The 17,074-nt window shown below is 36.9% G+C and overlaps 1 protein-coding gene across 4 annotated transcripts in view; it reads right to left on the bottom strand.

Annotated features, from left to right (window-relative positions):
* Positions 1-589: 589 nt before the first annotated feature.
* ORC3 (origin recognition complex subunit 3) overlaps positions 590-17,074 on the bottom strand; it is a 63,142-nt gene continuing 46,657 nt past the window's right edge. For all 4 annotated transcript variants that reach the window (XM_045188548.3, XM_024551699.4, XM_045188549.3 and 1 more), the window contains 7 exons: positions 14,178-14,311; positions 11,138-11,217; positions 10,114-10,214; positions 5,822-5,963; positions 4,980-5,096; positions 4,023-4,102; positions 590-3,483 (listed from right to left, as the gene is read on the bottom strand). In XM_045188548.3, the coding sequence (XP_045044483.1) occupies positions 3,378-3,483; positions 4,023-4,102; positions 4,980-5,096; positions 5,822-5,963; positions 10,114-10,214; positions 11,138-11,217; positions 14,178-14,311 (760 nt within the window). In that variant the 3' untranslated portion in view covers positions 590-3,377. The remainder of the gene's footprint in view (positions 3,484-4,022; positions 4,103-4,979; positions 5,097-5,821; positions 5,964-10,113; positions 10,215-11,137; positions 11,218-14,177; positions 14,312-17,074) is intronic.

Genomic DNA, 17,074 nt, shown 5'->3' with positions numbered 1-17,074 from the left:
AAAATTAATCTTTTCATTATCAGATCTAAGATGAGTGCTATTTTCAAAAACTGAGTCTTGATTCCAACTTGCTTATAGCTGACTGCATGATACAATATTATATAATTCATCAGTTTTAACAGCTGTGGAATTTTTACTTCAAAGATACCAGTAGGATGCAAGTGTTTTTTTTTAATGAGGTATGAAAGCATATTTAACTCAGTTTTAATACATGCTTTTCAAACAGCTTTCCTAATAATGAAGTGAATGGAAATGTTTCATTGAATTCATTTATGAATTCTATTAGCGTATTCCCATGATAAATGTCCCAGGACATACATGTTTATAATTTACATAATTTGTGGGAGAAAAAGGATTATAAAGCAAAAACTTTTGGTCATTTTACTTCACCAATTCTTTCTTTAAAACAAGGCCAAAAGAGGTATAGGGCTTTCAAAAGATTTTCAGATAATTCATATGCTCGTTTAATATTTGAAAAACATTGGTACGATAGAGTGGCCATCAATAAGGTGGGCAATTCTACCTGGTTTTAATGGACATCATAATGCAGAGAGATTCTCACCCTCAACACTTGATAATTTGAGTCAGGTTCTTTTTTTTTTTTTTTTTTTTTTTTTTACGATTCTAAGAGGGGAAGGGAGGGGAAGAAACTCAATCGGTTGGCTCCATTATGCAACCCAGGCATGTGCCCTGGACCTGGCATCAAACCAGTGAGCTTTCACTTTGTGGAATAACTCCCAACTGAGCCACACTAGTCAGGGCTGAGTGAGATCATACTTTGTGGGGTTGTCCTGTACAGTGTAGGATGTTTAGTAGCATCTCTGGCCTTTACCGCTAGATGCCAGTTGTGACAACTAAAATGTACCTCCAGATGCTGCCAAAATGTTGGGTTAGAGGGAGGAAACCAATGGTACAGTGGGATAGCATTTTTAGGAGAAAGCAAGTAGTGAGGTAAAATCTGAAGGACTGGGAGTAGAGTGGGATGGGAATACATTTTACCCCTTAAACCCCCGTAATTGCAAAATAATGGACAAATTCATTTAAGTAGGCTTGTGCAAATTTTCGCATAGAATTAAATTTATAAAAGAACTGGATTTACACTTGTAGGGCAAGATAGACTAAAAGGGAAAGGCATACCTTGGAGACATTGTGGGTGTGGTCCCAGACCACTGTAACAAAGCAGACATTGCAAAGTGAGTTACACAATTTTATTTTATTTTCCAGTACATATTAAGTTATATTCACACTAGCCCTGGTTGATGTGGCTCAGTGGATTTAGTGCCAGCTTGGGAACCAAAAGGTTGCTGGTTTGATTCCCAGTCATGACACATGCCTGAGTCGCGGTCCAGGTCCCCAGTTGAGGGCATGTGAGAGGCAGTCAGTGTATCTTTTGCACATGACGTTTCTCTCCCTTTCTCCCTCTCTTTCCCTCTCTATAAAAAGCAAATCAATAAAATTTTAAAAAACCCCTCACATTCTTATTTGGTAAAGTTTAAAAAATAATTTTTAAAAATTAGTTATATTTACACTACGCTGTAATCTATTCAATATACAGTAGCATTATGTTTTTTAAAAACCTAGTGTAGCATTGGCTGGTGTGGCTCAGTGGATTGAGTTCCAGTCTGCAAATCAAAAACCTAGTGTATATACCTTAATTAAAAAAATATTTTGTTGCTAAAAATGCTAACCATCATCACCTTGAGTGAGTCATACTCACTTTGCTGGTGTTATTGCCCCACCACCAGCAATGTTGATGAAAACAGTATGTGTGAAGTGCAATAAAACCAGGTATGCCTATAATATGGTTTCTAGATTCAACTTCGATCAAGAATAAATTTTCTTCCACAGCCAAATTTCTACTTTATCATTTTACCAGAAAGCCCTGGTTTATGGGCTCCTTACTGACTTACTAAAAGTATTATGTGAGGTATTTCCAGGAAAAAAAAAAGGGCAGCTTTATAATTAGATGGACCCAGTAGAAAAGTCCAAATACCAGCCACACTTTATATATCAATAGATTATACAATATAAGCTACCTAGGGATTCTGAATTCCCAAATATCCTTGGAATGCTTCTAATAGGTAAATATCTACAGAATTTAGTGTGCTAACGGTCTTACCATTTCAGTTAAAAGCAGTGCTGGTGTGGTGCTGTACTTAGGTTACTGTGATATATTCAGTAAATCTCCAATTAACAAGGGCACACTGCCAAATATAATGCTTTGTATTTTTGAAGAAAGGCAAGCATAGGCAATGAGAAAAATGTACTGGAGATTTAGAATATCAAAGCTAATTTGGTTTTTGGTAAGAACTTATATCACTTAAGAAAATGGCTTCCAAATGAGACATTTATTGAATCAGCAATATTAACTGGAAAACTTGTAGGAAAGATCCTATGTTCCACCCCTAGACTGCTTTAAATTTGGGGGAGGGGAGGACTATTGGAATTTACTATGCTCCCTAGGTGATCTCAAGCTGTTAGGGTTGGAAGTGATTGCCTTACGTGGGTTATCTACTCCATTCAAAATTTTACAGTAGTTGGTGTTAAGCACCTAATAATTTGTCCCTGTTTATTCAGATCCAACAATTCTGTTCCTATGTTTGCCTTAGGTAAAAATTAGATCCAGATTCTCATCTCAAAGACAGTTCCCAGCATCCTCTCTCCTGTATCCATTTTGTTTCCTAGAGCATTCCCATAAGCATAGTAAACATGTTATTAAAAATCTTTTGATCCTGTAATCCCCCTCTAGCTCTATTACCCTATTTTTCTGCTCTATAACCTTTAAAGCAAAAGTCAAGAATTCTTTTTTCCATTTGTATTAGGAAAACATCCAGATATAGAAAAGGTAAAAGAACAGTCAAATACACTTAAGAGTTACTGTACCATACTTGCTGTGTGTGTATAGCTATGTTTCAAAGAACATACATGCTGCAGCTCCAAATAATAATATATGTAGTTCTTGATACCTTTATCCCACTTAATACTTCCCTAATTTAACATCCAGTCCATATTCAGATTTTCCCATTTGTCCCCAAAATGTCTTGAAGCAAGGATGAGTACTGTTAAATCATCTGCAACTGATTTATACTCCTGGGTAAGGGAATTTATTACATTCATATACTATGTTCAAGAATAATTTATTAATGTGAAAATTACAGTGATAATGTGAGAGGTTTTAGTTACAATGTAAGCATGCTATTGGATTCTAAAGTACTTCAAAGGTGTTTTGATATATTCCTGTTTGGGATTAGCAATCTACTTTATGGTTAAACATCACATGGGGATTATGTATTTGTCTTCATCTAGTTGTATATAATGACAGGGCTTCATCTTCTCTTAAGCTAAATGTGATCCTTCTGGCTCCATTCACTTGCTTTCTAGCAGCCTCCCCATGTTAGCCTTGCCACATGGTCAGTCTTCCGTTTGGTAGGTTTTACAAATCCTAGAAGTTCTAGTTCAGAAACAGCTCTAATAAACCGAGCACTGAAGGGTATAGATAAGGAAACTGGCCATGTTGTAGTTTGACAAAAAGAGGTTAAAATCTCAATGTTAAAACCTAAGTTGGTAAACTGAAATGTAGTTCAAATATGTACTCCTAAAATAAACTATAACTCTTACAGAAAACATGGAATGTAATTAGAATCCCATCAGTATGACATGAATGGAAAAGTGCTTGTTGCTTACCTAATTCTCATTTTTCCCATAGTATGGAAATTGTGCCCCCTCCACTTTTAAAAGTACACTAATAACCTTATAAAAATAGAAAATTCAAAAATGACAATTTTGGGTATTTTTGGTGAATTGTGGAGTATGACCTTGATATGTTTTAAACCAAATATTTTAGATTTGGTCTCATTTTTTATTAAATTTGGATTAAATATCTAGAAATGAGTCATGGTATGGTTACTAATTATAAGATTGGTTGCACCATGTCTTTATAAATCTCTAATGTAGACCAGGGAAAACTATAAACGATTCTATACATAGACTTGGACATTGTAGAAATGGTTTTAAGAGGATACTGGATAATTTTGTTCCTTTCTTCTGAGGTTACAGAACTGGCATCCATTTTTTCAGCAGCTGTCACAACTGTTGCAAAAGCCTTTTGAGAGACAAGACAGAAGAAAATAAAAATCCTTACTGTTGCCAAACATCTTTAATTGTACTTGATGACTCTGTATGAAGCCAGATCAAGCGCCTCTGCTGCTAACTAGCACATTTTTTTTTAAATTACAACAACCTTCAAATTATCAAAACCATACTGATGACGACTTTAAATCAAGTACACATTAAAAGATAATAGAGCAGTTCCTGAATAATCATATGTTTCAAAGAAGGTACAGAGGAAAAAAAACAGTTGAAATTGAAAAGCAAAGGATACCATGTATTCTGTATTCCCCAAACTCCATTACCCCATAAAAATGCCCGTTTTTCTTGGAAGAAGCCAAACATGAACATTTTTAAATAGTGATAAGACATCTGTAAAATAGAGCCTTCAACAGAATTAACTTTGTAATATGCATATTTTGAGAAGGGAAAGTTAAAGTCTTACTTTAGTTAATTTAAAATAAGAATGACAATGTGTCATGCTCTTGCCAAGTATTCCTTGTACTTCCTGATTGCTACTGTGGTTATTTGAATATGTTTTTTTTTCTTTTGTGCAATAAGGGAAGTGCTGGTTAATATACTTACTTTGCAGAGTAACAAAACTCACCTATATTGCTCAGCTTTTGCTTAACTATGGGATTTGATCCCATATTCTGACCTGGCGTGAATGCACCATTGGCTTGGATGAGGTGTGTGAGGTCAGAGTGCAGGGGATTGGGAGTGGGACTGTTGAGCAGTTGGCTGCTATTCTGGAGGAATTTTTTGAACTATGAGGTGATACATTAAAAAAACATGAGTTTCAAAGTACCAAAAATATAAAGACACCCAGGAAGGTTGCCAAATACACTGCTTGCTCTTTTTTCCCCACCTACCTCTGACCAGTCCACAAGGTTGATTAGCCTGCTGCACTCTAGGTGCAGTTTATATGCTATGCAGATGTCTGGGGCAACATTTGGAATGCAGCCTTCTTCACTTTTCAGTGCTTCATTCTAAAAATAACAGTAAACTAAGATGACTACCTTTTTAAAATGACTAGGAGCAAGACCAGACATTAATAAGCCTCCACACCTAAAATTAGTAAGCCAGTAATAAAATGGACTCTAGTTTCCCTTACATAGTGAGTTGCATTATACTCTCCAAGAGTTAGCTGCGTGTTTAGGATTAGGTCTTGGTCATAATCTCCTAGTTCCCAGGAATAGAAGACAAGCATATTTTTACTTATTCATAAGTTTCCTTTTTTCATTTTAATACACTGCTAATTTTTGAGACTAATGAATTTTTGGTTTCCATAAAAAGTTTATGGAATTTGTGGATTTTCAATAACCACTTCCAACACTTGAAATTAACTTGAATTCTCGGAATTAACTGTAACACACCACTATCAAGGCTATAATCTCAAAAAAAGACGTCAACACTGCAGATCCTAATACCTACAAAAACCATCAGCGCTTTTCAATTTATTTGAAATCCATTATCACATGAAAGGGAAGGCATTTTTACACATGATTCAAAGTTGGCAGCATTAGTTGACTACTGATTGTTATTTTCACTGGCTTAGAAAACTCCCTCTATTAGTCAAAAGGAGAAAATACCTGAAAGAGGGTGCAACCCTGAGCTGCCAACTAACAGTGTAAATTGTAAATATACAATATTTTGTGAAAAAAATACCTGGGGTCTGAAAGTAAACCGTCAGAGAAATGGAACTGCTTCTTACCTTGAGATAATAATAAGGATTGTTCAGTGCAGTGTGGAGGGCAATTCGTGGAGCAGCATTCAGGTGCTCATGAAGGGTGTGGGCGGCAGTGAAGTATACCACCTCGTGCAGAGGCTGTGTCTCAGGAGGCAAAAGGTGTTCTCTGAAACAGCCGAAGTTATAAGCTTTTAAATAAGCACAGGTTTAATTTCAATATAACATTTTTGTCAATCCTTGGTGGACGACTAAGCAATTTACTTAAAGAGGAAAATCAACAACAACCAAAACCAAAAATGTAACACCCAAATACCAAATCCAGGGCGGGTTCACTCAGAATTGTACCTTTTCCATATATTTTTAGAAGCTTCCAGAACTCTTTAGAGTGCAATAAACTATACTCGTTCTGATTTAAACCTTTAGAAACAAACGTACATAAAATTACCTACTGCTCAAAAGTTTTTAAGTAGAATTTCTCAAAGTATTAATTCTTAAATTGTTTAGAAAACTGTGATGTTCACATTCCTTACCAGAGCAAACATTTAACTTTTGGCTATATTAAACAGGCCTCAGGCCTGGAATTAAAGAATTTAGGAAATTCTTTTGGATCACAGAAAATACTTTATTTAATTGACACCTGGAAAGTTGTTTGTTAGAATTACTTTTTACTGCAGAATGCCAAAAGGCTACATTTTTGTTTCTGAATACTGAAAAACAAGCAAATTGTTTATCATTAACAGTCCAGTTACTGAAACAAAGTTAACTAGAATTTTTAATTATGAGCTAGATGACAAACTGATGGTAATGAAATCTGAATTTTAAAAATAAAGCATTAAAAATTTCACTTTGTATAATGAGTCCATCAGCTGGTCTCAACCATGACAGTGACATTGCTCTTGGATGGTCTGGAGGGTAGCAAATTGTTCCACACTACCCAAAGACAGTATGAAGTCACTCAGTTTAACTCACATGCCTTCAAAAAGCTTCCTGAGGCTCAGTCCATTCCTAGCCTTAAAATATTTTGGCCACATGACAGATTTGTGTCAGATCCTTTTTCCACTAGTGCAAGCAGAGCAAAGCATTTACCTTAGCCCAGTCACCAGGGAAATTACCCTCTCCTGGCTTACTCCGTCCTGGAGAAGATACTATTGCCTAGAAAATCCCACTAAACCTGCTCCACCCCTGTGGTCAGTGGAGGAAGAGAAAGTGAAGAAGGTATTAACGATGCACATTGCTCCTCCTGGCCCCCTGTTCAGTCCACTTCTGTAGACTTCTGCGGAGTTTATCAGAATGTAGCCCATTTACAAAGAGTATGATTTTCATCTTGGCCCTAAGGACCAGAATTCCATATCTCAAGTACTGCTAACATCTTAATCTTGAATAAGTTAATTTAGCTGTAGCCTCAGGAATGGTTTCTGTGATGCTGTGCTTCCCTGGAGGGCAGGCTACTAATTTATAATTTCTGACCATAAATTCTTCCTGTATGAACATCAGGTTATTTCTTCCCAATCATTAAAGACCCTGTTGAATTGAATTCCCTGCTATGTGATAAGGACTCGAAGTCTAACAAGGCAACCAGATAGTCAATTTCAGAAAAAAATTATTGTCTCACATTTATACTCCTCTCCCTTTTTAACATTTTTGTTTTCATTGTTTAGAAATTCAGGTAATTTCCAATGGAACAGGTAGTGGTTTTTTTGGATATCCTCAAAGGATATCCATCAGAGGCAATGTATTTGCCTGTATTTTGTTTCCACTGGGCCAAATTAGATGCACAACAGTAACAAAGTATCATACACTAGATGTTTTATCCAACTAAAAACCTGGAGGATGGCACAGAAATATATTTCTGCAACTTATTTGCTGTGAGAATAAGCAATAAGGTCTGACACTAGAGTACTGCACACACGATGCTGCTCATTTTGGACTCAGATCAGAGAGACAGTTTCAAGTGGTAGAACCACTAAGTATCAACAAGGGCTACAAAACTGAAGCTGGTAACTTAGAAAGCAGCACCTTAGTCTCCACTGTTTCAGCAAGAGCTGCTCATGGTATACTGGAAACCCTGCCTCCCAGAGTCTATTGCTTATGTTTACCTTTCTTTTTTTTTTTTGTTTTTTTTTGTTTTAAAGCAGTATGTTTAATTGGGTGATTTCCACAGACTACATGACGTTTCCAACTAGCACAATTCAGTGAAGTACAAAACATTACGTTACAGGTTGTGGAAACAAGGCAGTACCAACAGTGGCACCTTCCAATCTTGGTTTGCCTGGGGGTAGAGGGTGGGAGAACGTTTCTTTTTAAACTGAGCCTCTTATTTTAGTGTACAAAAGAATTGCCATGATTGATATTAAATTGCATTGAAAACAACAATGGACTAAAAAGCAAATAATACCCTACGCTGGGGTAGAAATGGGAGGAAAGACCGAGTCCTTCAAAGTAGGAGGGGAGACAGCTGGGGGAAAGGTCTGTGGCTGTGACCCCAGGGAGTCACTCAACACTGCTCAATTTTTACTTTTGGGGGTTTCAGGAAGGTCCAGTTTTCTTCTCTTTCTTCCCCTTTGTATTTGTTTGGAAGTTTCACTAGCTGTCCACATGGTCCTCTCCACTGTTCCTCAGTATTCTTCTGCTACTCCATCATTTGGCTTTTTGAGATCAGTCTCCTCTTCCCTTTGCCGCTTCCTTTCATGCATCTCTGGCTTCTCTCTGTCCTTTTCATCTCCAGCTCAGCAAAGAGTTTCATGGTCTGTTTGTATGTATTGCTTGTTTGAACAGCTCTGGATCATCCTCCACATTTCTCTAGAACTTCAAGCTCAGTTCAAACATGTTATGTGATTGCTCCTTGGGGACAGTATGAAGAAATAGAGGGCCTTCTGAAAATGTCTGCATACTGGGGCTGTGACTTTGCAGTCATAGCCTTCTCTCTCTGGGCTTTAGTTGCCACATGATTCCTCAGGTCCCTTTTACTCTGATTTGCTACAAATCCTAATCTCTTCCCCCCCCCTGCAATAGTCAACCTTGGTAAAGAAAGTCAATCTTAATATGGAAAATTTTGTGATTTAATAATATTTCAATCATGCTCAGCTTTATTTCAGTAACTACTCAGAAGGTAAAAAGTCAGACATATTATGTCAAAGATCACAAAAGGGAAATGTTTGTTTGGTTTCAGTGCCTACCATTTAGGATTGGTGAGAACTCGAAAAGGAACCTGACATTTGGCCTAGAAATTAGGCTATATAACATTGCAAAATTATTTTTTAGCAACTACAATGGTCACAACCTACCTGGTAAAACGGAAGAGCCAGGAATTTGGGGCTAGAAACTACAACAACAGGAAAGCCATTAGGGCAAGATTAACTCTATGAGTTCTATAAGGTTATTTCTAGCTAGTAGGTCAGTTCAACATTGCATTGCATCACTTCTGTATGACACACTTCTCCTTCCTCTGTCACACTTGGTTGATCATTTGGACCTCTTTCATGACATTAGTAATTTCTCCCCAGTGACTAGGAACAATGACTCTGCCCCTACAATGTCCTGGAAAATTGAAGTTTTCACTTCCAAGAAGGTCAAGTAATTTATCAGAAAACCACTCTCTATCTTGTAACTCAGTTATTTTTTTTTAGTACGTGATTCTATTCAGTGCCTAGCCTGCTGTTGAGTTTGAATTGCCATGAAAAAAAAAATAAGCAATGATAAATAATGATTTTTTTCCTACTTTTTAACTATTAAATCATTTTCTTTTCCACACTTCTCATGTTTTCCTATAGCAATGACCTGAGTTTCCAAAAAAAGAATCACCTTAAAATATAGGCAGGACTGGCAGACTTCTAAATTTACTATCAGTACATTTCTCAACATGAATTTAGTGCTGATAATGAGTTGCACTCTGCTATTCTTTAGCATTATGTTCTTTACCCAGGATAAAACAGGACATTACAGCTATCTTCGAGGCTTGGCCCAGGTCCAGCATACTCCTAGCAAAGATGATGGATGAAGTGCCATGCAGTTTGTTACTGGAAAGGGGGAAAAACACTGTTTCCACCCCTACCCCTCTCTGCCAGAACCTAATGAGCAAGATCATATTTAAACCTGTATTCTTTAACTGGTAGTAAAAGAATGCACTAAATCGTTTTGATTACACATCTTCCTAAGAATGGAAAGACAATCAAAATTACAATTCTTAGATGGAAGGAGGAACCTGAAAAGCATAAAGCATAAAGCAAAAGAGTCCCAGAATGGCTATGGACAGCTATCACGCCAGTGTTATTTGGGAAAATAGCCTGACTTTTAGCTCTTAAGAGCAACAGACTCACCTCACCAGACCATCAATGAAGTTCACAACTTTTTCTCGCAGTAGTTCAAACTTGGTCTGCTTCTTACCTGTTCTTCTTAACTCCTTCATTTCCAATAAGGACTGTGAATGGAAAGAACATATCTTTTCTGGTGATTCTGAGAGAGAAAACCCCTCAGAGGGGAACTCTGTGGTTCAAGCAGAGACAGGTGATGCCCTTTCCACAAAACAGAATGTGCAAGAAAGAACCAAATGACAAAGATCAAAAAATGAGTTGTTTCTTATTTTTAAGGTCTGGGAAGAATCTCTTTTCCTAGGTGTTTTGTTATAAATATCAAGTGAATTTTTAGGGAAAGAGGATAAGGGCAGTTAGTTCACTTCATTACTAAGTTAAATGGCAGAGTGCTCACTAACCACAACTCATTACTTCATTTAAGTAAAGGACTTGCCAGAAGGGGAAGAAGGACGAAAAAACTTGCCCTTTTGCCATGCTAACAGAATAGGATCCATGTGTTTTGTTTTTCTCAGATTGAAATTTTACTCTACATGTATTGTAACTCGGCATCATGCTATACAAAGAAGGCTCTCTACTTCAACAACCAAGATTCTAAAGTTAGAACTGTCTGAACAAGACTACATTGGGTAGACTGTGGCTCAATTTCTCCTCATGCTATGCTGAGTATACATTAAAAAAAGGAAAGGATCTAAAACTAATGAGGGAGGGCTCAACATAAAAACAATTCTTTTGTGCAACTATGTTCCCATTTTTACCTTACTGCTAGTTAGTTTTCTTTCTCTCTCTGAGGCTGCAGGAACAGTTTCCACCTGCCTTCCCTAGCAAATTGAGGACTGTGTCCATGGAGATGAGGATGGAAGTGGGATAAACAGGATGTTTGATTTCTAAGTGAGTTACAAAGTCTGCTTTGTTTCTGGTTGTGGTTTTAAAAGGAAAATAAAAACATCCAGGCAGAGTTAATCTAGAGTATACACCAAAAAAAGGGAGTATTACAGGATGTAGTTGGAAGGAAAAGAAAGTATGACCTGACCTTCTGAAGATGATAGAGGTCCGTCTTCTGAAGCCCCTTTGACTGTGACCCAGAAGTATCTTCTTCCTCTTTGGCTTCGGCTTTAAATACAAAACCAATACACAGCAACTAGGTTTAATTCAATCAAGTCAGAACCAACTAAGAGGACAAAAGCCACTTTCTCAGGCCCTCTTTCTCAGAGCTGGCTGGACCCCACAAAGCACAGCTGACCCTAATAGTTTTATTAGCCTTTATTTTCAGGGCTAGAAAATTACTGGAAGCACCTGAGAGGCTCCACAACCCACAAAACACATACCAGACCACGACTACCACGGGACCTGACCCTGTACCCAAAGATAACAGCGAAACAAGTTGCAGACTAACTGAAACATCCTGCTCTACAACCACCCTATTACCGGATAAAAACTCACAGCCCCTACCCCTCAGTGCCGGTGCATTCATACCTCCACACCTAGCCCCTTCCCTTCCTTGGAAAAGTAAATATAAAAACCTTTATTCTCTTCACTTTCTTCTCTTTGTGAATTCTTTCACAGCAGGTCAGTGACCACCCTAACACCAACATTTCTACTCCAAGAGAAATAGTTTCTTTTTCTTTCTTTCTTTTTTTTTTTGTTTTAATGTGGCAGGGGATCAAGGGCCCTCAGATAAACGATTTGCTCTTGAAGCTGAAGGTCAATAAATACTACATAAGTTATGCTGCAGAAGGGTCTTGAAAAAACCAGGTACTCGATTTTAAAAATGTGACCACAGTGAAAACAAAATACAAACACCCTCCTCCCCAAAACCAACAGCAAAAAGCACTAAATCTTTGTGCTGTTATACACAGCTTCTAAAAAATAAATTCAAATTGTGTTCCTCTGATTATGCCAAGTTAATAAACAACATAAACCTACATACACCCTGGCAAGTTTGGCCTTGATGTCCCAATGAACTTTTTTGAAAAAAATGTTATTAAAGAAGGAACATAAAAGTTTTAAAATCTAAATCACCAAGTGCATCTTTGTTCTTTAGCAAAGGCAACAGTAAACCATATCTGGTAAAAGGTGTGCTTCTGGAGAGAATGAGGTTCTCTTAATAACCTCTGCTCATGCAGGGCAGGTTCTGGAAACTTCACTCTCACAGGATGCGGCTGGAGAAATCTATGTTGTTCTCACATAACAGATTTCTTTTTAACTCTGGATAATTCTTGGTTAAAGAAAGATATAATTTAAGGTTAAAATATCTAATAAATTCTTTATCCCACTACATTAACATGTAGCAGAGCCTTAAAAATAAATCTGACCTACTTAACCCTCAAATGTAACTTTAAAACCAGACTCTAATAATATGTAGTAAGTGTTAAGGAGCCAGAGATAGCATATAGTCAAATATTTCGACTTGTCCAATGTAGGAGGTTTTCATTTTACTTTATTATTAACAATGTGTCACTCTTGGAAATGGAGAAATACAAACATTTCTTCAAAACACTGGTTTTCCTTCTTCTTGTAAAATCCTTTATTCTTTACACTATGAATCATCTTAATCTCCAGCCTTCGCATTAAGTTACATTCCTTCATTTAGTATTAGGACATACAGAATCCATTCCCTAGATTATGTTACATGAACTCTAATTAAAATTGTAATATCTGCAGTCTCGTTTTACAAAAATCTGAGTAATTTTATGTAAGACTGAAATCTACCTAATTTATCTTAAATTCTCCTAAGTCTTCTACCCTATTTATGTCCTTAAAGTCGGACCCTCAATTGTGAATCTTGGAGGAAAAAAAACCAATGAGCTGGTGATAGAGAGGTGGGTGGGTTCTGAGTGGTAGCTAGCTGTGGGATCTTGAGCAAGTTATTTTCTCTTCCTGGGCTTTAGATTATGTATGTAGCTGAACAATGATCTCTATGATTACCAATTTACAGACTTCTAAAAAATGGTTAGGCTCACATTGTAGTACAAAAGAGAAATGCCCACACACAACTTGGAGGGGACCAATCCCCTTAGTCCTTGGAATACTTCCTCATTCTGCCTGTTCATGCCACTTCAAACTTTCTCTTTCACCTTCCATTAACTGAGAACCCATCAGGTACCTAATACCACAGCTAGGGAGAGAAGGGAGGGACTTCAGCAAAAAGTGGTTTCCTAAATTCAAAGGCTTTTCATGGCAAAAGAACTCTTGCCAAACATAAGAAAGATTGATATGGGCATTCCAAGTAAAATATTTTCACTATGCCCTGCCCAACAAGCACACAGACATGTGCGCATTATACGTACACCATGCTTCCTCTTTCCCCCCAAACTCCATTGAATTTTTTCCTAAACGGGAAAGTAAAAAGTGCACGCTTATTTTGTTTGCTTGTTTTAGCAAAGGAATACCATACTTCGGTGCTAAAAACGTGGGGGTCATGAAAATAAAGGGAATTGGCAACCCTTCAACATAGAGAAATGCCAGGCTGCCTTGATTCATTTACATTGAAGATCCAGGCTCCTATAAATCCAATTAAAGCAAGGCTCTTGCATATTTTAGTAATCAGCATAACAATGAGCCTCAGGGCTGTGAAAGCAGTTCAGGGCTATTGTTTTTCAGGCTTACAAATGATTTGTGCAGTGTTTTTGAAATCTATAAAGAATTGGATGAAATGCTTAAGGAAAAAATCTAAAAGGACTAAAAGGAGTCCTTAATTATGATGCCCCTGCTACCCTCATCAATCTGGATATATTTTTTTGTTCCCCTCACCCCCTTTTTTAATTTTTAATATTTTTTCCAACCCCGCTATTTAAAGGTAAGTCCTCCAAACTGTCATTTGGAGAAAGAATGTGTTTGTTTGTTTGTTTTTAAGGCCCACTTGATGCTTTTTATTGTTTAACCAAAGCTGGAAAAGAACCATTTGGCCTGTTTGTGACTGTCAAAGTATGATGTTCTGAGGCTTGGTATACTACTGATCATGAACTACTTTATCCCTGTATCTCTCAATACATCAGAATGTGGGTTTTCTATGTCATTTCAGTTATATGACTGTCATGGCTAGTATAATTGGCAAGATATTATCTTCTTACCATCAAGGCTCTGAAACTGGGCCAGGAGCTCCTCTACCCTCTTTGCTGAGCTGCCAAGCTGCTTATCAGAAGAGGACTTTAAAACGTTGAAACATTTCTGAAGTATGGTCATCAGTTCATCCTTCGCCAACATTCTAAAACAGAATCAGTGACAGAAGATGTAATATAACTGGAAAATTAATGAAGTTAAAAACATTGTCTACATATTAAATGATTTTGGTCAGAAGTTGGTGTAAATTCTTCATTAGTAGCTACCAACTTTTGTTGGAGAGATTTTCCTCAATATATGTGACATTCAGAGATATTCAGAAGAGTTCCCATGAAAAAGCTCAGGTTAGAAAACTTACAAATATCTGGGTTCGCAGTCTGGCTCTGGCTTACTATGTTTATAATATAGAACAAATTACTGAACATGCCTGATCTTTAGTTTCCTTGTCCATAAAATGGAAATAGGAAGTCACCTATTTCACAAGTTAGAATGGAGGCTTCAAAACTAAAGGAGAAGACAATTTGAAGAATCTAACACAGTGCCTACCACACAGAAGGCATTTAAGGTTTCCTTCCTTTCAGATGTAAATGTAAGTATGAGACAAGAAATGCTTGCTGAGGATTTAACACTTATGCTAAATGGAAGCTTGCTTGGAAGAACCAAACAAGTATCACAATCATTTCTATAATACCATTTTAGCTATGCTTTACATCTTTTATGGGTTTCATAACCATCAATCAGAACAAGGTAGGCAATTCTGCTTGTTTTATAACATAAGCAGAAGAGTTGCGTAACTCACTTAAGGCCACAGAGAAAATCTTTGTTAGGAATGGAGAGAGAAAACAGATGTTCTCAAATTAGGATCCTGTTCTCAGAGCCATTACTTATAGGATCTCTATACGATCACAGAGCCATTACTTATAGGATCTCTACTAAGATCACATTCTAAACAGAATGAAATAGAATCAGGTCAATATTAACATTACAGGCCGTGACTAAGTATACAGATTATTCTTGGGAAACAGATCTAAATCATGAAGACTATGATAATTAAAAGTTCTTATGTGAATCATGAAGAAACAATCAGATATATCCAGGATGTGTAACAGTCAGCAATGTAGCTCTCTTATGTTTGATATTTTTCATAATTAAAAAAACTAGGGAAAATATTAATATTACTAAGTTAGGAAAAAAGAGACATAAATCTAACTAGATTATAACTACTGAAAAACTTAACCTGATTATTTCAACTAAAATTTAAATGCAAACTGAAAAATTAAAAAATGTCATACAACCAATAAATACAGGAACTGGTAGGGGTGGACAAAAGGCAAACTTTTCCCTAGTATTAAGAAAATACGTAAGATCTTCTCTTCTTTCACAGCGATGAAATAATAATCCATAGTATGATTTTTATCTGTGAATGAAGAACAGCTAACAGGTCAAAGAAAACTAAGCCAACATATTTAATTCTTGATTACATTTGAGATTATTTAAAATTTCTGGCTTTCTATTGCCCAGATAGAGTTAAACTGTTAAGAGAACAGAGTTAACTTGAAGTCAGATACACTTGAACAATCTGTTATATTTAACCTTTAGCACTACTCGAATAGATAAAATCAGCATTTCTGGGGTCCAAGGAAACACTGACACTGGCTTGCTCTGAGGGGCAAAGAAGGAATTCTGGCAGAGGTCTAACCCACATCAGGAGCACTCTGATGTCTAGCTTTCCAATATACAGGCAGCTACACCTATTTGCAGTTGACAAAGCTGAATATCTAAGAAGGTGAAGCCAGCCTATTATTCATTTTCAGGGTGCATAAAAGTGGCATATATCATATTTTGCAACCACAATTTATAACTGTTAATGTGGCATTGGATTCGGAGGGAGAGGGTAGATCTTTCACCCTTCATCTAAATTGGCAATGACTGAAATAGTTATTACACTTTTTATTCTTAGCTAAAGACTATGCTCTTACTGTTCCCAGAGTAGGAAAAGATCTTACACTTTCCGAAGTATTCTCTGTCTTAATATAAAACAAGCCTTGAGGTAAGGCTGATTAGAGCTAATAATGTGATCAACACAAAAGTCATTAACATTTTAATTGAATTATAAATACATAGAAAGAATCAACAAAGATGCCCGCTATCATCATGATCATCGAACATCATTTACAGTCCAGTCACTATGATAAATTAATAAAAAGCAAATAGCATAAACATTAGAAACATGAAATTTACTATTTGCATATGATGTGACTGTAAGGTTAAAAATTTAAGAGAACTTCAGAAGTATTAAAGAGTACAAAAGGCTGAGTGTGTGCATGTGCACGCACACGTGTTAGTAACTTACACATTATTAAACCTGGTAATGGAAAAAAGAACACATTCAAAATGGCAAAAAAAAGAAAACCCACCAAAAAACCATACAGAATACACAAGAATATACTTTATAACAAATGTGTAAGATATTAAAAAATGAAAACCCTGAGCAAATAGACATTTTGGGACTTCCAGCCAAGAATGGAAGCCTCCTCATACAACCAAAAGCAGGACAACAAATTTAAAAACAAAAAATAACCAGAACTGACAGAAATTGAACTGTATGGAAGTCCGACAACCAAGGAGTTGAAGAAGAAACATTCACTGAGACTGGTAGGAGGGGTGGAGAGCAAGGCATGCTGGAGAGCAAGGAGAGCACGGCTGGAGGACTGAGCAGGCAAAAAAGTGGCTGGTGAACTCCACAGAGCAAGGGGGCAGCTTGTGGACCGGGAGGTCCCACATTTGGGTGTGACAATCAGGAAGAACAACAGGGGAGTAAAGACAGACCTCACAACCCAGGGTTCTGGCCTGGGGAAATAAAGCTTCAAAACTTCTGGCTATAAAAACCTGTGGGGGTTGCCATGGC

Source organism: Desmodus rotundus, chromosome 11, assembly GCF_022682495.2.
Source record: "Desmodus rotundus isolate HL8 chromosome 11, HLdesRot8A.1, whole genome shotgun sequence".
NCBI lineage: Eukaryota > Metazoa > Chordata > Mammalia > Chiroptera > Phyllostomidae > Desmodus > Desmodus rotundus.
This window is presented reverse-complemented; position numbering and strand designations above follow the sequence as displayed.